We start from the raw sequence: 19,561 nt of genomic DNA, 5'->3' as shown, positions 1-19,561 counted from the left end.
GCTAACAGCCAGAAAAGTTGAAAAGTGAAAGAAAGTCACTGAAGATCTAAGAACGTCTACAATAAGTCTGGGAACTATTTTATAGTCACATTCTCAAAACTCCAAGATTAACAGCAGAAACAGGACAGGCATCCTCAAAGAACACCAAAACTGTTTTTAGAATAGATTACAAAGCACCAAACATTGAGTCCTTTAATGCGCTCATTTTAATTCTGCTGATTAGAATAGTTTTTAAACATGCAGCTGGTATTGGGGTAGAAACTGTTGATGGCTGCAGAAAGTGTGTTGAGGTCCAACTTCTTAAAGGAACATTTAAAACAAACATTAGATAAGAAACTGGAGCCTGTGTGAATAATGTTAATGTGTGAAACAGTGAAAATCCACATTCAAACGTATACATAAGAACATGAACAGCTCAAATAAATATTAAAAAGTCCAGGTGAGTGAATGAAAACCAGTCAACAACTGTTGAAACAGCAGCAATATCAGAGTCACAGACGTCGAGTTATATCAGCGTTCAAAAGGAAGGCAAAAGTAGATAGAGCTTCTGCTGTAGTTCAACAAATCAAGCAATATATGTGTGTATATGTTTTATGTATGTAGGTGTTTTTTATGCTGGTTTACAGCAGCTGAGCTCAACAACACTGTGTGTAAGCCCCCAAATGCTTTAAGGATATATTTTCTGTTTAGAGCTGATGAAAGTGTCACATTTATGATTAGAATATTACATCAGACCAATAAAAAATGGGAGTGAGATTTAGACGCTTGTATCAGTTGGTGAGGATAAAAATGGAGCCAGAACGGCTGGAGAACCGGTTTTAGCCAGAACTACCAGAACAGGATGACCTCAGTGCTACATTTCATTCTGAGGTAAAGACACATCAGCTCATCGTTTTTATCATGACATTGACCCGGTTTAGTCTACAGTCTAACAACATAAACAAGACAAAAAGTAAGAAAATGTGTGTTCTTTTGTTGTTACAAACAGTGTTGGAAAAAACTGCTTATTTCTCTTTAAATGTTGCCACATCTGTCAGGAGAATGCATTCGTGTGTTGAGCAGTAGAGTTGAGTATGTGGGTTGAACCCATGAATGATCTGGCAGTACCATCAGAACCAGTCATCCCTAAAATACTCATCACTTTAGGTTTTTAATTTGACCTCCAAGTAAATTTGGGGGCTTACACACAGCACCGTTGAGCTCAGCTGTAAACTGGCATAAAAAAAAAACAATGTTTGCTGTTATTTACGAGGCAGTTTTGCCTGATGGCATACACTTCACCCATGAAGACAGGAAATAAAATAAATGTGAACTTGAGTCATTACACCCAGAATCATGAATTTCAATTGGTTTTTCCATTAATTGTAATGATTATGCTTTCTGCTAAAGGAAGCACAAAAGTCAGTCTCAGAAAATGTTAAGAATAAATAATACCAATAAAAAAGAACTTTTATGCAGGCATCTCTTGGCAACCCCACACACCAGTATCATATTAAAATACATGCGAAAGGGCAAAAAGTTGAAGAAAAATTGAATGATTTTTATTGGGTATTTTAAAAATAAATTAAAATTTTATATTTGAGCCAAATTTATGTTTGATTCAGATAAATAATTAATTATCTCAGCCAAATCTATGTTTTTTTCATATCTGTAAATAATCCTTAGTAAGCCTAAATAATACTAAGAATTAAAAAAAACGTATATACACCACAAGAAATATGAATATTCTACACGATTCCCTGTTTCACTTCTCATAACTTCAATGAAAAAAAAATCACATAAAATTTAAATACCAGAATTTTGTTTCTTTTACAACTTTAATTATTTAAACTCTGTTAGTATATACTTACTAATTACATTCAAGACATTCTAGAATTGATAAGATTGTGTTGAAAATAATTAATTTAAAGGCATATATGTATACAATATGAGTTCCTAAATAAAACCAAACAAATGTAAATGCATAAAGCATTCTCTGCCATGAATTATTTGTGTGAGTTTATTTAACTCTTAAGTCCTAACACTTCAAACTTATCACCTGAAAAGCTACATTCACGATTTATAATTTATGGAACAATAGTTCAGAGATTGTTTTCAAGTATGGCCCTGATTCCACATATTAAGTTCACATTTTGACATAAGACAAACTTATAAGCACAAAAATGAGAGGAGGAGTTAAAAGAAGCCCAATTAGTTATAACACAAAGGAAGCCTTTTAGTGGGAGCAGACTAAAAGTCAAACATTTTGAAATGAGTGGATCAGTCACTGCAGCTTTGGGCCTTAGCTGCCACTGCCAGGCCGAGTCAAAGTGAATCTTCCAGACGGGTCAGGTATGAACCACCTTTCCCACAGATCCGAGTGGACGGCTGGGTCATTCCATGGTTTGAATGGACCATTCCAGTGCAGCAGGTGTGCCCCCTGCAGGAAGCTCTCTGCATAGCGTGCATCGGGGCTCCAGCCTGAAGACAAAACAAATCCTGCAGGTCTGATGTGGTGGTACCATGTGTAAAACTATTCTTAGTCACTAAAATGCTCCCTTCCATGAAACTGCATATTCTTACTTGCTTGCTCACTAGCTTTGGTCTGGATTTCTGATCATGTTTTTCTCTCTTCTCATGGCATTATCATGTTTGAAAGGTTAGTCAGAATCTTACCCAGGTGTCTGACATGCCAAAGAGGATCCAGCGCTGTGTATTTGTCATGAAACACTATAAGCATGGGCGGAGTGGCCACGCCTCCTGCCATAGCACTGCTGTAAATGTTCTGCCTGTTGGAGAGAGGGATGGGTTACTGATCAGGCATATCCAAACAGAAGCACTAAAGTAGATGCTGCATCTCACCAACTGTTGATAGAAGTTTCCATCATTGTGTTAAAAAACCTCAACCATTCATCAGTTCACTCCATCTCTACTTGTCTCTACTCCAAATGGATCGGTTGTGCTTACAGAAGAAAAGGACTTGGATGTTTCTGTAATGTCTAACAGAGCCAAATATATGTTTTGTATTTATAAATGATCCATAATAAGCCTAAATGATACAGTGAACTAAAGAAAAACACATGTATACCATATGAAATGTGAATATTCTACATGTCTTAAAGTAAATAACAAGCCTTTTGGATACATCTGAAATTATATCATATATATTTTTACCTCCAGATCAACCAGACTGACAAGGAATAATTCTGTGGCATCAGCATCACAGTTATGAGATGCTATAAGTATTCCACATATATGAACTATTACAGTGTTTACCCAAATGTCACAGCATTGTCCAGATAATAATGTTATTTAATCTCATGCTGTGCTATGCAGACACTCTCTCTGCCCTGATGAAGGTTCATTCATCTCTACATGCCTCCTGCTCCAAGTGGTTCCAACAGCAGAGGAGGCTGACCCAGTTTCTGATGAATTTGGCGGCACTCACAATACCATGCAACCCATCACCCTGCACCTTCCAGCCCCGTTAGTATTGACCAGTGATGATCCTCTGTTTGGGTTCTGGTTAACTCAGCTGCACCAGAGACTCCATTAGAACAAAAAGGAGATGAGCAGAATGTCTCCACTGTAGGACTGGATTTTTTATTAACTTTGCAGTTGTAGAAACAATGTTTCCCATTCACCTGAAATTCTCCTCCATCCATCTCTCCAGCTGTTTGGTGATCTTCTGCTTCTTCCACTCTTTGATTTCTGCGACAAACACTCCGGGGTTGAAGGAGCAGTGGTTGGGGTTGATGGCCAAGTCTTTCACTTCTTGCTTTCTGTAGTCTAGGAAGCCCATGTAGGTGGTCTGAGGAACAAGATCAGAAAACAACAGACTTTAGCTACCAACATAAACTCCATCATCTATCTTACACTCGACAACCCAGAAAATATAATACTGAATAATTCATATAAATTTGTATTTACATAATCAATCCAGTGTAATGTGGTTTTCATTAAAAACCGTAGAAATGCACCTGCATGCCAATGCTTCGCACCATCTCATGTGTGGAGGGTAAGTCACAGTCAGAGGCAAAAGCAGCAGCATGTCCTGCTTTCAGCTTTATATTGTAAAGGTCCTTAATGTCACCTGGAAATAATAATCATTTGAAGGTATAACCATAGAGTTGTACATTGCTGATCATATAACGTAAGAGCAGTTCTTCATTTAGATTATTATTGTTGCTGATTCAATAAAGAACTTTCACAAACACTGACTCTCCAATGAAAGCATACAGCAAAACACTGACAACTACTTCCAACTATTTCAAAAATTTGTTTTGTACATTTTCAAAAGTATTTTTTATTTTTTGGAGGGAATAATTTAACTAGCAGTTGCCAAAAGCGTTATTTAAACTTAATCAGTGCAGCACTTTGTTGTAAAAATGTAAATGACATTGCCATAGGTTATTTGAAATAGGCAGTCCAGGATGTTGGAAAAGATTTTAAGAATTCATAAAAATCTGAGGAGGTAAAAATAAAACCAAAAATGATCTATCTTTTTATCCGTGCGTCTGTCCACTCATGAATACATGCATGTATGTATGTATGTATGTATGTATGTATGTATGTATCTGTCTGTCTGACTGAGTAGCTCATTATATATGATACTAAAATGGTGAAATGTATCAACAGTGAGACAGCAACATCTAAACTCTACCCAGATTCTGTTTTTAAACACATACCCTGCACAATGACATCGTCGTCCACATATATGACTCTCCTATGGCTGATCCCTAGTAGAGGTAGGTAAAATCTGACAAAATTAAGCTGTAAAACACAGTTGAGGTTATTCCACGTGTCTGAAACAGAAGCTTTGCTGACTGTAGATTAGCATATGTGTTCACAACATAGTTTAGGAGTAAAAATTGAGAACTTACTGGATGAAGGAGATCAGGGCGAGAAGAATCTGGCTTCACCTTTCCTCTTAGAACCATAGGGTTAAATTCTAAAATCTTATACTGAATGCCTTTCAGCTTGGTCTTCTCTATATACGTCCTTGAGAGAAACAGACAGTGATACCTGGATTCTGAAAGGTGTGAGGGAAGCCTTTATTCTTGATTTAAAGCTGAAGACAGTGACAAACCTTGCTATTTTGACTGCATCACGCAGAGTAACAATGTAGAAGAAAACATTGGAATCTGTGTTACTAATGATGCTGTTGATGGTTGCCATTGTTGCCCCAGTACGCTCCTCGGAGGCACAGATGATAACAGGAACAACATCATCTGTTTCAGCCTCTTCAGCTGGGAGATCTGCTGTTAAACCGTGGCTCTGCCTGTATGCTGAGAGGCACCAAAAATGGAAAGTGGAGATGAGTTAGATTTGGTTGGGATACCCTGAGAGGGATTGTTAAAGGGGCAGTCTTGTGCAAAATCAACTCTTTTGAGCTTTACATCATGTAATAATGTTATTCCCTCATTAAAAACACACCTCGAGTGTTGCCTTGATTGTTTTTTATGCATATTTGAGAAATCCTTTAATCTCCATGGTAACCACTCAGCTATGCTAAACACCTGGGTGGACCTAGCCCCACCTTTGAGGGTTAGAAGAAGTGGAACTGGACATTTGCTGAGCTTATTATACAAGCTACTTCTCAGTGCAACGCTGGTAAAAATGTTGTTAAAGGGTTAATAGAGGAGCCATGTGAGGACTTCATGAAGTCGAAGCTTCAGAAAGAGCAGGAGTTTCTTAAAGAGGCAGAGGCCCAATTTCATGCCAAATTTCTTTTAAGTAATATATACTGCTCAAAAAAATAAAGGGAACATTTCACTTTAATTTTGTGTGTGGCTGCAAATACAGGCCTCCATTGGTTAATAAATTTGATTTCCATTGATGATTTTTGTGTGATTTTGTTGTCAGCACATTCAACTTTGTACAGAACAAAGTATTCAATGATTTCATTCATTCAGATCTAGGATGTGTTATTTGAGTGTTCCCTTTATTTTTTATATATATATATATATATATATATATATATATATATATATATATATATATATAATTTTTCTAACAACTGGAGGTAACATAGTTGCTTGATTGTGAACTATGTGCCTGGAAAACACATAATACTGCCCCTTTAATGTTCAGAGCAGAAAATCAGACATCTGAGCTGCCATACCTTTTTTTAGTTGAGTGGAGGATTTCAGTGAACTATGGAGGAGCAAACATGCCAGCAGCACCAGCAGCATAATAAGAACCTGGTTGACTGACACATGGAAAAAAAATTGAGAGTCAACATTTACTTGGAAGAACATCTAAATTTTAATTCTGTGACAAGAGGCAAACAATTCAGGGACCTGAAAAAATTGGAAGGAAATGTCAAATGCAAAGATAAAAAGAGAAAAAAAACAAGTGATTCTTGAAGTGCTATACCTTTTATTTCATTGTAGACTGAGTCGTCATCCTATTATATTTTATCTCAATTATTTGATTTAATTGGAAATTCAGTTCCAGTTCAGTTGTTCTTAAATTTAAATAAACCACAGAAAAAATATCTGCAGCTTTTTGTTGTGCCATTTCAAATCCAGACATTGAAAAGTCGTAGTGACACTGAACACAAGTGATGAAACCCTGAAGAAGCTGAAGGGTGTATTTCTCACTCGTCACCAGCAACACATCTGGATAACAGAAGAAGCTACTTTAAATCCACCACTGTTCTCCTGCTTTGGTTTAATACAAAATGTAAGAGTCTGACATACTTGAACTGCTCTGCTTACACTCACCACCAAATCAACTCATTTTGCTGATAAACCTAAACAGGTTATTTACAGTCCTATCTTTAAGATTCTGTGCAAATTTTGTCAGTTTGTTTATTTTGGCATTATTTTGCCTCAGACCATCTCACTTCTGGCCTCTTCAGTCAAACGATTCTGTCAGAATGCTTTCAGAATAGAGAACACCTCTGGCAAAATCTCTTGTTCCCTGGATCATACTTTCCAGACACACTGAAAGAAATGGGATCCTAAAATATTTTAAATAAACTCTGTGTCCCCCTTTTATAACATCTGGTTTACAGGAAACTGTGGTTTGTCTTTATGCATTGCTTCCACAATCTACTATCACTATCAAAAAGAAATTAAATGCTTTGGAAGAGAATTAGGGCTAATAAAAAATAAATAAATAATTTATTCTGACTTTTTTTCCTCAGAATTCTGAGATTGAAGTCAGAATGTTGAGCAAAAAGTCAGAATTATTTTTTTTTGTTTCAGTGGCCCTAATCCTTTTCCATAAAATGCTGACAGGTATTTATGGTAAAAAGCCCTTTAAATACCAGACCATGAGCTTTTGAAGTTCTGTTTTGTTTTACCTGTCAAAGGTAGGTGGACTTCTTTTTGTGTCCACATGGAAAGTTGGCAGGATTTCACTACTGCTGAGCTGGAGGCATGTGATTTATGCTGCCTCACAGTTTGCTAACAAGCACCATGATGCACTTGGTCGAAACAAATCTTAGAAAAGACATGAGCAGAATGAATGTTTGGTGCTGATCCTGATTACTTTTTTGGAACAGCTCTCAGATGTTTGTGCGATCCAGTTGGCTGTTCTCTATGTGAATAAACTCAGAAAACATAATTCAGTACAGACTTGTATCATCTGGTTACTTCATCACTGCTCACACAGTTCCTGCTCCCTTTCCCTGGAGGAAAACTTAAGAGTCTGTCACTGGCAACAGCTGGTTCTGATAAACTTCCACTTTAAAAACTATGTGCACATGTATGGCAAACTAGACATTGTCATGTGTAATTGTTTCCTCTACAGCATTGATTGGATCTCACTTGGGACTTACTTTTTTTCAGGAGAGGCATATTTCATAATTCCTCCAAGTAGTATCTGCAAAACACACGAAATAAAAGAGAAAGAAAGATTGTCAGTTATGTTGACACTTTGTCAGTGTGGATTTTATTGGGATTGCTGTAAAAGTAAATCCAATTGCAGTGTTTTGATTGGCAGGGACTGGATATCACTGGAGGTAAAGCACTCCAAAAACAAATACTGCATAAAAAAAAACATGTGAAAGGAACAATGAACAGGTTATTGAAGTTCAGGACAACACATCCAGTCAGTCCTAGATGACCCCAGAACGACCTCACCTCACTGTTAAAGTAACTGTTCTTAACTATTCATGATTCAACAGTATGAAAGATTCTGGACAAGAAATGTGACACATGGGAGAGTTTAAAGCACAAAATCACCGCAAAGCAAAAAGAACCATCTCATATGTGTGGAGCAGACTCATGGTGATGGTCCGGGGTGGCTTTGCTGCTTCAGGACCTGGACATTTAGTCATAATTGATGGAACTATAAATCCCACTCAGTACCACTGAATTCTGCAGAGAAGAGCGGACCAGAATTTCTCCATGGTGATGTTAAAAACATACCAGTTACGCCTTGGCAGTTAGCTACCACATCTATGTATTAAGTTTAGTGATCAAATGCTTTTTCTCATATAGGGCCAGATTGACTTGTATGTTTTCCCCCTTATATTTCTTAATGAAATAAAACAAAACATGGAAAACGTTTTTTTTTTTTTTTTTAGTATTTATTCAGGCTATTTTTTCTGTCATTAAAAGGTGTTTTATTTGTTTCAGAAGAATTTTGTGTCTTATGTTTTCGGGAGCATCACCCTCTGGCTCAGACAAACTGCTCCTGTGATGTGACCTGCAGGAAATTCATGGCCAAGAAACCGCCCAACACATGTGGCTGATTTTGTTTTCCACGGCTCCCTTCCTTCCTGGTGCCAGGCTTAAAGAAAAAACTCTGTTTGCATTCTACCTCTATAAAGTCAAACTTATTCCACTGGTGGACTAAACAAACACAAATTTCTATGAATTTAAAGCCTTTCTTCCCCCACTGATGTTGCTGAATGATGGGTTAGGATCCTTCACAGGAACTCTGACAATAATGTGAGTTTATGAAACAAACAAAGGTAAACGTACAGGCCTGCTTCTTCCTCCTCTGTCTGCTTTAACTTTGAAGAGCGTTTTCATGACTCAGCCTGATGTCAGCTGAAATTAAACATGTTCACTTCACACAGCACATTTGCTTCAGTTTTGTTTGTCACTGTTTGGAAAACCTCCACACATCTGGAAGTATTTGGCTGCAGACACACTTTTTCCAGAAAGCAGAGCTACTTCCTACATCATTTCTGTTCTAGATTTGAACAATTAGAAATCCACTCTGGACATTATGAGTTACAGTGCACTCATCTTTCATCCACATCATTCATCCACCCATATTCTTCTATTTTTCCCTTTTTTTAACCAGATTAATATTTGCTGGGTCATAGACTTGCTGCAGAAGCCGCAGGAACATGCAGACTGGATAAACCCAAATAAAAACAGGATGTTCTTTACTTTTGAGCAAGTCATGCTGCGTGTATTCTACTGCATGCACCGCTCCATTGTGATGAATTCAAATCTTTCTGGATCACATTACAGATCACAGAGACTTCCACAAGTGTTCTTATATTCTTAAACTTTCTCCTATTTCGCTGTGTTACAATCACAAGCAGATTTCATTTGTGTTTTATGTGGTGCTGTGGATCAGCTGAAACTAAAATTGACATCTTTGTCCTATCTGCAAAATGTTATGTGTGGAAAACCTTTAATTTTAATTTAACTTAAATTCAATTCAGCGTACATATATAGTGCCAATTCACAACAACAACAAAAGTTCATTCAATTGAATCATGAAGATTCCAAGTCAAATATATTTATTCCAATTGATCCTGGTGTCAAAGAATGGAGTCAAGCTCAGTTTTCTGTTCTAGTTGGTTAAAAAGTTTTCTGTCAAAGGAAATCCAGAAGATTCCATCCAATCAGTGACTGGCAGCATTCAGTCCTCCTGGACAAGCTTGAAGTGACTGAGAAAAGGAAACTCCCAGTTAACAGGAGGAAACCTCCAGCAGAACCAGAACCTGGTTCAGTGTGAGCAGCCATGTGTTACAACTGATGAAAACACAGAAGTTCCAGCAGTACTTTCTATGTTATAGAAAAATAATCATGCCACAGGGAAGCATGTCCATTTGTCGAAATCCAGACTTAAATCTCAATGAGAATGAACTTAACTTGCTGTTAAAGGACACCTTTCATCCAATCGAGCTTTTTTGCAAGGAAGAATGGGCAAATGTTTCAGTCTCTGAATGTGCAAATGTGGTGCAGTGAAAGGTAGCTCCATAAAGAACTGACTCAAGGGGCTGAATACAAATGCACACAGTATTTTTCACATTTTAATGTGAAAAAGAAAAAAATACACAATATAATTTTCCTTTCCACTTCATGATTCTGCACTGTTTTGTGTTCTTGACACTAAATCCCAACAAAAGACACTAAAGTTTGTGGATGTAACTTAAAATGTGAATAAGTATAGGGAATATGAATATTTTTGCAAGATATTGTGTTAGTCATTGTGTGTTAGACAAATCGTAAGCATTTTGAATAATCTTTCTGGAATAATCTACTCACCATAAAAGAGACGTTGACACTCTCATCCCTGGATTACACAGTTCATGTTGTAAAACAAATCAAGGAGAAATGTATTCCTTTATTCTTTTTTCTTAAACTTCTTTATTATTCATCTTCCTCTTCTCTCCGTCTAACTCGTCTTGTTCACCAGCGACTTTATCTAACGGCTCTCTGCTCCAGAGAAGGCTGGATAACGGCTTTCTGCTTCGTGTTGCCAGCAGAGTGTTCCACCTCAGCCACATTGATAGAGAAGCAGTAAAAATCCGCAAAGCTGTGCTTTTTTTTTTAAATTAGACTGTTTCCTATATTTTTGAAATAAATAACTGATTTAAAAAAAACTTTTTTTAATCAGTGAGCGGAGAACCATATTTTACACTTTAAAACTACATTTCCCATAATTCTTGGTGTTTCGTTCTAGTTTAAAGGACAATAAATGCGTAGCCCGATCCTCGCGTCAGACGGTTCTGTTTGTACATTTTACTCCAAAGGTTGTTTTATTTTTCAACTGTTGATGAGCTGTTTAATTTGTTATATATTTGCAATAATTTGTAACATTTACATTAAAGTGCTAGTCTGAAATGCTAGAAGTTATTACAAAGAAATAGCTTTGATGTCTTCTAGTTCTGTAACCATATTCTAAAGTAAGGTATTATGTGCTGTAACGTAAGTTTTCACTTATTCACATCGAACGCTTAGTTCAAATGAAGTTAGAAAGAGTTAGCGGAAAATTTGATAATATAAACATTGCTGGATATAGACAATCTCCGTAAATATCTATGCTTGGCCATCTGATTTTACAGCCTTGGAGAAAGCCCTTCTAAGAAAATACTTCTCCCAACATGTCTGTATCCCCGGAGTTTAGTTAATTTTGTCTTATAAATAAGCATGGATGAAGGTGGTTTAAAACTGCTTGCGAAGCTAACTCAGGAGGGAAGGTTGATCTGTCTGCAGAAACACATCGCATCATGGAGCGCTGAAGCTACGGCTTCTGTCAGCGGCAAACACTTTGGACGCTCAGGAGACACTTTACTGCACTACGCAGCGAGACACGGACACTTGGACGTTATGGAGTTCCTAATACAGCAGCTTGGCGCAGACGTGGAAGTGTTCAATAACGACTACAAGAGACCGCTGCATGAGGCTGCCTCCATGGGCCATGAGGAGTGTGTCGGCTTCTTGCTCCAGGAAGGAGCTAACGTGGACAGCCTGAAGAGGGCAGACTGGTAAGAAGCAAATGAGAATTATTATAAACACTATTGACGTAGAACTCCAGTTGCCGGAAAAGCTCAATGTTGAGAGAGGTTCTGCAGTTCCCTTCGATAGCTCAGTTGGTAGAGCGGAGGACTGTAGAGGCATGACGCTGAAATCCTTAGGTCGCTGGTTCGAATCCGGCTCGAAGGAACCGCTTTTTGTTTCATTTCAGTAGACATTTGTTCAGCTTTGATTTTAGCACGGATGTATCTGTATATATTTTATAATAGATAAAGTGAATAGTGACTCATATTTTACATTTACACCTTTATTAAAAACCTTGAACTGTAAAAATAGATAACTAATTGTTTTAGACATTGTAGTTGTTGTAACTTATATTAATTCAGATTATTCAAAGAGTTATTGTAGACGATAACCATGTAATAAAAAGCATTTTAGGTTTAGTTGCATTTTTGTCATTTATGCATCTGTTTATTGTAGTTTTCAGTCTAGTTTTAGCTAGTTATAAATCACACACAACTAAAGTGGATTTTATTTAAGGTCAAGGCAGGGTATTTCAAATATAGCTCACTTTTGCTTTAAGACATTTATTTGTAAAATAAATATTTGAAGACCATGTATCATTTACCTTCCAATTCATAGTAGCTCACTAATCTTTGTTAGTCTGTCACAAAAAATCCCAATGGGACATTGCAGTTTGTAGTTGTAAATGGAGAAAAGGTTAAATGGAGTCAGCATGTGAGGGAATGTAAGGGCAGCTTAGGAAGGTCAAAAAAAGGAATATGTGTTTTTATCCAGGGCACTCAGAGAAAACCAATGAATGCATAAGGAGAACATCCACAGAGAAAGATGCAGCAGACTTTTGAACCCGGAGCCTTTATGATGTAGAATTTTTTTTAATATAAAGGTAAAGGTAATTTTATTTTTATAGCACATTTTCAGCAACAAGGCAATACAAAGTACTTTAAAGGAATTAAAAGGAAATACAAACAAAATAACAAACCAAAAGAAAAAGCAAAAGAAGAAAAAGCTAATAATGTTGATCCAAGTAAATAAACTAGATTCTCCTATTCAGGGTTGGTAGATAAGTATAAGTAAGTATCCTCTGGTCTAATTCTTTTTCTGGGTTGGGAGAACAGGAGTCTAAAAAGTAGTTGCTAAGGTAGTTTTTCTGGGTTCGAAGCTCTAGTTCCTGTTTTGGGTTGCTAAATAAATCTAAGAAAGTATCCTCTGGATTTCTGGAATGCTAGATAAGTATAAGTTTTCTCTGGACTTTCTAAGTGTGCTCTAAATTTATAAAAGTAATTTGTAAAAGTAATGAGTGCGCCAATTATTGTTCCAACAATAATTGGAACAATAATTGGAACAATAATTTTACATAACTTGATTTTTCCCTGTTGTGTCTCACATCCCACACTCCAGTATTACAAATATTACAACAATTACATCGTAAAACAATGAAAATGATTGCTGTGTCAGCCTGTAGTCATGTTTTCTGACTGTTAGTTGCTTGCTTTACTTCGGTGATATCAGCTTTCTATCCTCTCTCACAGGACTCCCCTCATGATGGCGTGCACCAGAAAGAACCTGGAGGTGATAAGGAAGCTGCTGTCCCACGGTGCAGACCCCACGCTGAGAAACAAGGACGCCTGGAACTCCTTCCACATCGCCTGCAGGGTGGGTGACCCTCAGGTCGTGGAGCTGCTGCTTCGAGCTGCACCAGACGTTTGGAGGAGCGAGAGCACGACGGGCAGAACACCGCTGCACACTGCAGGTGGCGCATGCTTCGGTCTGCAAATTTATTAAAGGGGCAGTATTATGTAAAATCGACTTGTTATAATGTTATTCTCTCGTGTGCCCCACGTCTTCCCCTCTCAGCTCCTTTAAACTAGCCAGCAGCAATTAGCAAACACCTGGTGGAACTGCACATCTGCTGAGCTCATTATAGGGGCTACTTCTCAGTTTAACGGTGGTAGAAACGTTATTAAGAAGTTTATAGAGGAGACATGTTGTGATGACTTCTTGAGTGCGGCGTTTCAGAAAGTCATCACAAAGAACAGGAAAACAGAAATTAACATAGTTACTTGATTATGCTATAAACTGCCTGCAACACACATAATACTGCCCCTCTAAGACTGAGTCTGTTTGTTTTTACTAGTCTGCAGTATCGCGATATAGCAGACTACTAACATCTTCTCTGCTCTTCCTCTAGCTATGCACGGCTGTGAGGAGGTGGTTAGCATGCTGCTGGAGAGGTAAGGGGGAAATGTAACCGTATGGTTTATCTTCTAAATCACGTGAAGCATTGGAAGGTTCCATACTGTGCAAAGTCAGAATCTTCCTACAGTATTCATGACACAATCACTGCAAGACAAGTCAACAAACATGTAGCAGTAGATTCTCTGCAGGAGACCAGAACTGAACCTTTTCTCCTCTCTGGCAGACAGTTAGCACTCCACATCACCCTGAAGGCTTCATCCCCACTGTGAAGCATCGTAGTGGATGCACCATAATGTGGGAATGCATTTTAGATCAACTTTGTGTCATAGGATCAAAAGAGTCAAAATGTGTAACAACCTGGGATCTTATAGCAGCCAGACACTGACCTGCTCTGACTGATGTTCAGCTCTGCTGCGTCTCTTCCAGATGTGGCTATGCCCCAGACAGCGCTGACAGCTGCGGAATCACGCCGTTCATGGATGCTGTCAGGAACGGACACCTCCCTGTGGCCAGGCTGCTCATAGAGAAACACCAGGTGGAGCCAAGTGTTGAAGGATGCAGAATTCTGCATTGATTCGCCACTCCAAGACTGATGTTTCAGTCAGTCATGCACATCCCCATGTTTTTCATACATAAGTAGAGTGATGCTCATCAAGGAACGTAGAGTCTGTTTGTTTTTACTATCACATGTAAGGTTGGATGAAAACACAGAGGGAACATTTATTACAAAAAGTTGCATACACTAAAAAAAACCTCCTGAAAGTTCGTCCTAGAAGGTTAAAGTTGGTGTAGTTCTCTTTTCCAAATATGACCAATTGTTGAATGCAGGCCGATTTAATCTGCAGCAACATTTACTGTTTAGAATAAGAATGGCACAGTGAATATTTTGACATGAATTTTCTTAAGACATCTGGAGCAATTCTTGAAGGGGAACACACATGTGGAGTTCTGCTGTGGCTCTGATCAATTGACAAGAATCCATTAGTGACTTTAACACACATTGGACTGTCAGCCATTCATTGTTTTATCAGAGGCATTGAAGGGAAACACACCTCAGTGTTACAGGATACACCCCTTATTCAGTTCAATGTAACAACCCAGTCTTTATTAGATAACGCCGTCATAAAACTGGTCTACAACTCAAACACTATTTTCTGTCTTATTTCAAAATAAGAATCTCAAACCCACTACAGAGTGTCAAGCTTAAAGGACTTCATATCTAGAACTCAAATCAAATCATGCATTTATTATATTTGCTTATCATTTATTGAGATAAATTTCTTGTCAAAATAAGAATTTTGATTTACCGTCGTCAAGATAAATTCCAACTAATAATATTTAAAACCATTGGGATTTTTAGTTTTACCGTTTTCTGCTCTGTTTTTTTTAACGAAAAACTGAAAAAATTATCAATGTCAATGTCAAATTTATTTATATAGCACTTTAAAACAAGTATAAAACTGCACCAAAGTGCTGTACAAGAATGATAACACAAATGACAAAACAGAGCACAAAACAATACGTCAATTAAATGCCAAAGAGTAAAAATGAGTTTTAAGAAGTGATTTAAAATTATCCAGGCTGTGGGCAGATCTAATCTGGAAAGGTAAGTTATTCCCTAAAACAGGAGCAGCAACAGAAAAAGCTCGATCTGCTTTCCTCTTAAGTCGAGTCCGAGGAACTGTCAGTAATAACTGATTATTTGACCATAAAGTTCTGGACACAGACCGGAATTTTAAAAGGTCCCAAAGATAAGAGGGGGTGGCTAACTCATTTAAAACTTTAAAAGTTAACAAAAGAATCTTAAAATCTATTTGATAAAAGACAGGCAGCCAGTGTAAAGATCCCAGAGTTGGCCTTATATGGTCATGCTTCCTGGTTCCTGTAAGAAGCCGTGCTGCTGCGTTCTGGATCATTTGAAGTCGCTGAATCTGTGATTTATCCAACCCTCTATATAAAGAGTTGCAGTAATCCAGACGAGTTGTTATGAAGGCATGGATAAGTCCTTCAGAGTCCTTAAAACAGAAGTAAGATTTAACTTTTGCTAAAAGCCGAAGGTGGTAGAAACTCAATTTAACGACAGAACTAACTTGTTTATCTAGCTTTAAAGAGCTGTCAAAAGTGAAACCAAGAGCAGAGGTCTGACAAGACCGAGCCAAGGAACCAAGAATCTGATCTGGATTTGTAGTCTGAAGTTTTTGACCAAATAATAGAACTTGAGTTTTGCNTAAAGATGCCAGAGTTGGCCTTATATGGTCATGCTTCCTGGTTCCTGTGAGAAGCCATGCTGCTGCATTCTGGATCATTTGAAGTCGCTGAATCTGCGATTTATCCATCCCTCTATATAAAGAGTTGCAGTAATCCAGACGAGTTGTTATGAAGACATGGATGAGTCCCTCAAAGTCCTTAAAACAGAAATAAGATTTAACTTTTGCTAAAAGCCGAAGGTGGTAAAAACTCGATTTAACAACAGAACTAACTTGTTTATCTAGTTTTAAAGAGCTGTCAAAAGTGAAACCAAGATTCCTAGCAGAGGTCTGACAAGACCGAGCCAAGGAACCAAGAATCTGATCTGGATTTGTAGTCTGAAGTTTTTGACCAAATAATAGAACTTGAGTTTTGCTTTCATTGAGGTGAAGAAAGTTTTTTTCCATCCATAATTTAACTTCAGCTAAACAGTTTATCAACAGCTGAAGATACAACCGAAAATATGTATGCACTTTAGTGATAAAAATCGCACTTCTTTATGTGACTGGTGTCCTAGAGGAGCGTATTATAAATCAGAATATATTTCCACAGCAGTATCTGTGATTGTTTGGCAGGCGTCTCCAGTGGCTGCTGATGTTCTCGGGGCTCAGCCGGTGCACCAGGTGGCTGTCACTGGCCAGGAGGAGGCGCTCCGTTTTCTGGTGCTGGACCTGGTTGTGGACGTAAACCAGAGAGCCACTGACATCCAACTCACTGCGCTGCATTATGCTGCAAAGGTTAGAGCAGCAGCTATCAGTTTGAGGTTCTTGCACATTTGCACTTTAGGACTTGAGTAGGAACTTACAGAAAGAGTGAATGTTTGTAGAACAGATGAGCTGGGAGCATGTGTAGTTAGCATGTTCACTTCTGCTTCAGCGTCGTTGCTGTGACTTGGGTTTGAGTCATTGTTTTGTTCACTGGCTGACCACAGCTGGTTTCCTACTTCCTCACTGAGCCGTTGTATTGCTCTGTGTGACTGCAGATGGAGACTCCATTTAAAGACGAGTCTGTGGCAAGAGGCTTTCAAACCATTCAAACCTGTTCCCTCTCACTACATTTGATTTGTACTGAGGAAAGTTAACAGTGAACTTTAAGAAAAAACAAAGTTTAAATGTAGGTACATTGCAAATGTAAACATCCTCACCACATGGTTTTATATCTCCAAACATCCTGTTGAAGAAGTTTTATAGCTCACTTCTAAATCAAGCCAATCAGGCTTTTCCTGGCATAAAGCAATTTCTACCAATTGTGATTTGTCAGAACTAAACTCATGAAGGGGAATGAGATGTGCTGCAGAAACCAACAGCTAATACAGGAATCACACGCACACAGGTGTTACGATTCATATATTCTATATTGGGCTGTGGCAGCAACTAAATACATCTAGTATTAATTTATAGCATGCAGTGACATTGATGTTATTATATATGCATTTCTTGGTTCAGTTTCTCTCTCTTTCTGCAGGTGTAGAAGCAGACTTCTAAGCCGTATTCTCTTTATTCTTCCCTTTCTCTTCTTCTCTCATCTCATTTTCCTTTAAATACTTTTGCCCAACTGCTCTCCCTTATTTTTTTTCTCATTTTTGCTTTCTTTTCCGTCTCTGTGTCCATTATATTTAATAAACTCAGCAATTTCTAATTAAGTCTTTTATGTACATCTCAATTATAGGGAAAGCCGTAATGCTCCACTTGTTTGGACTCAGAAATTAATCCTGAGAGCCACACTGCCAAACATGACACGTTAAAAATAAACTAATTAGTTCATGAAAAAAACAATTTAAGAATGTCCCAACCTACGCTTTAACGCAGGTCAGAAACTTTTTCTGAAGTGCATAAGGACATGCTGTTTGTTGGTGGAGTTACAAATCTAAAATTGTGAAATATCTTAGTTTTGATGTATTTCACGCATTGATAAAATATCTTTTGAAATTACCAACAGATGAGAGCTGACTGGAGGTAAAATGCTCAACTCCCATCACTGCCTAACTGTGTGTATAAGTTCTATTGATAGTGCATCTACAATGCAGCAGCTGTTGGTTTTTTCTCATGTAATTTTTATATGAACTAAACACTAACTTCTTTTATTATATCCAAATCCACAGGCACCGTGAAATCTGAGTTTTTGGAATTCCCCAGTTAGGTAGATGAAGTTAAAAAAACATAGTCCTGGAAGATAAAACTATTAGAGATTGTAGAAGAATTGAGGAAATGGTGAGGGTTGTCCTTCCAGCAACAGCAATAAGAACCCGACCTATTGGGGAAATGGACCAGTTAAAGTCGAGACCCAACAGATCATTTGTGAAAAAACTTATAAACTGTCCTATGACGGACAGTTACAGTTTAAGATGTTGCATGTTTGACATTAGAGGATAATTGTTCTGTATCACAGACAAACTTTTTTTCTTTTAAAAGAGCCACAGAGCTCTATGAATATTATCATTTATTATTCTGGTCAAAGAGTTTGTGCATAAAATATTGTTTTTGGGCTTGTGAAATTAAAGTTGTTTAATCAACCATAGTATCCTGCCTCTAGAAAAGAAATAAATATACTAGGGAACACATGTGCAGCATGGATGGAAGTTACTGACTACTTCAGCCGCTCAACAGAATCCCTCTAAAAAGTGTGACTTAAAGAAATATTTAAAATTGTTTCAAAAGCCTTTATAAAAAGCTTTTTGGCAGCAATCTGAGACTAATAAGGCTGTGTGTTTTTCAGGAGGGCCACACTGCCATAATTAAAACGTTAGTGGAACTTGGAGCAGATCTTCATGCTCGGGACAAAAAAGGACGCACCGGTAAGCGGTGTGTCAGACAGCATGTGTTCTCATTTGCAGCTGGATAAATGTAACTTTGCAAAGAACAAGAACTTTTAGTCCATGTGCTCTTCATTTGTCCTCCCTCTCTGAGCTCTCCACATGGCCTGCATTGGGCAGCATGCAGAAGCAGTCTGGACACTGCTGCTACTCGGACTGCAGGACTCTGAGGACGGATCCGGTGCAACAGCCCAGCAGCTGGCCAAGAAGCAGAATGTACTGCGAATGTTTGAGCGTGACATGCCAGAAACACACACAGGATCGTCATGAAAACAAACGCACATTTTTCATTGTCACTTTGAAACTTTGACATTTCAGAGACAGAAGCTATTATGAGAGAGTTTAGAGGAATTCACTATAAATATGAGCAGATGCTGTGACATCAGGTTGTGTCTCAGCACGCTCCCTTATCTGACAGCATCTTGACAATATCATGACCTTCTATTTTGCTCATGCCGTTCCTTGGAAAGTGGAAATATGAGATAAAAATATTTATTTGGAGGTTTGTTATGAGAGGTTTTTTTCCTGCCAGATGGCTGTGTAGACTTTTTGTAAAAATCTGTTCAATAAATCTTTAAAAAAAAATAAATTCATTCACTGAGTAAAGGTTTTCATACACATTTCA

General features: G+C 37.9%; 2 protein-coding genes and 1 non-coding gene across 4 annotated transcripts; 2 read left to right on the top strand and 1 right to left on the bottom strand.

The window, feature by feature from the left end:
- Window positions 1–204: 204 nt before the first annotated feature.
- glt8d2 (glycosyltransferase 8 domain containing 2) lies at window positions 205–10,631 on the bottom strand. Of its 2 annotated transcripts, XM_016681759.1 has the most exons (10): window positions 10,446–10,631; window positions 7,769–7,812; window positions 6,104–6,190; window positions 5,069–5,267; window positions 4,863–4,980; window positions 4,668–4,752; window positions 3,960–4,072; window positions 3,624–3,790; window positions 2,656–2,768; window positions 205–2,460 (listed from the first exon to the last, which is right to left on the bottom strand). In XM_016681759.1, the coding sequence occupies exons 2-10, from the start codon at window positions 7,785–7,787 to the stop codon at window positions 2,282–2,284; spliced, it is 1,080 nt and encodes a 359-aa protein (XP_016537245.1). In that variant the 5' UTR covers window positions 7,788–7,812; window positions 10,446–10,631; the 3' UTR covers window positions 205–2,281. The 2 variants fall into 2 exon arrangements, with proteins under 2 accessions (XP_016537245.1, XP_007572089.2); XM_007572027.2 differs by lacking the exons at window positions 7,769–7,812; window positions 10,446–10,631 and having other exon boundaries at window positions 6,104–7,137.
- Window positions 10,632–10,898: 267 nt separating this feature from the next.
- Window positions 10,899–19,529, top strand: ankrd16 (ankyrin repeat domain 16). The gene is made up of 7 exons (XM_007572026.2): window positions 10,899–11,668; window positions 13,211–13,431; window positions 13,870–13,912; window positions 14,304–14,412; window positions 16,700–16,861; window positions 18,840–18,918; window positions 19,031–19,529. Exons 1-7 carry the CDS (start codon window positions 11,331–11,333, stop codon window positions 19,204–19,206), a joined length of 1,128 nt encoding a protein of 375 aa, XP_007572088.1. The 5' UTR covers window positions 10,899–11,330; the 3' UTR covers window positions 19,207–19,529.
- trnay-gua (transfer RNA tyrosine (anticodon GUA)) lies at window positions 11,759–11,846 on the top strand. The gene is given in 2 exon segments: window positions 11,759–11,795; window positions 11,811–11,846. It is a non-coding gene; the product is annotated as a tRNA-Tyr (tRNA).
- Window positions 19,530–19,561: the final 32 nt, after the last annotated feature.

This window comes from Poecilia formosa, unplaced genomic scaffold (assembly GCF_000485575.1).
Source record: "Poecilia formosa unplaced genomic scaffold, Poecilia_formosa-5.1.2 Scaffold292, whole genome shotgun sequence".
In the NCBI taxonomy this organism is placed as follows: Eukaryota; Metazoa; Chordata; class Actinopteri; order Cyprinodontiformes; family Poeciliidae; genus Poecilia; species Poecilia formosa.
The sequence above is the reverse complement of the archived record's forward strand: the minus strand, read 5'-3'. Positions and strand labels throughout refer to the sequence as shown.

Coding starts and splice junctions, on each gene's coding strand:
- glt8d2 (XM_007572027.2), bottom strand. CDS start 6,239: ATGTTCTTCCAAGTAAATGTTGACTCTCAATTTTTTTTCCATGTGTCA. Junction 4,981..5,068: donor GATGCAGTCAAAATAGCAAG/GTTTGTCACTGT, acceptor GTTTCTCTCAAG/GACGTATATAGAGAAGACCA. Junction 4,753..4,862: donor GCCCTGATCTCCTTCATCCA/GTAAGTTCTCAA, acceptor TGTGTTTTACAG/CTTAATTTTGTCAGATTTTA.
- ankrd16 (XM_007572026.2), top strand. CDS start 11,331: ATGGATGAAGGTGGTTTAAAACTGCTTGCGAAGCTAACTCAGGAGGGA. Junction 13,432..13,869: donor AACACCGCTGCACACTGCAG/GTGGCGCATGCT, acceptor CTCTTCCTCTAG/CTATGCACGGCTGTGAGGAG. Junction 13,913..14,303: donor GTTAGCATGCTGCTGGAGAG/GTAAGGGGGAAA, acceptor CGTCTCTTCCAG/ATGTGGCTATGCCCCAGACA.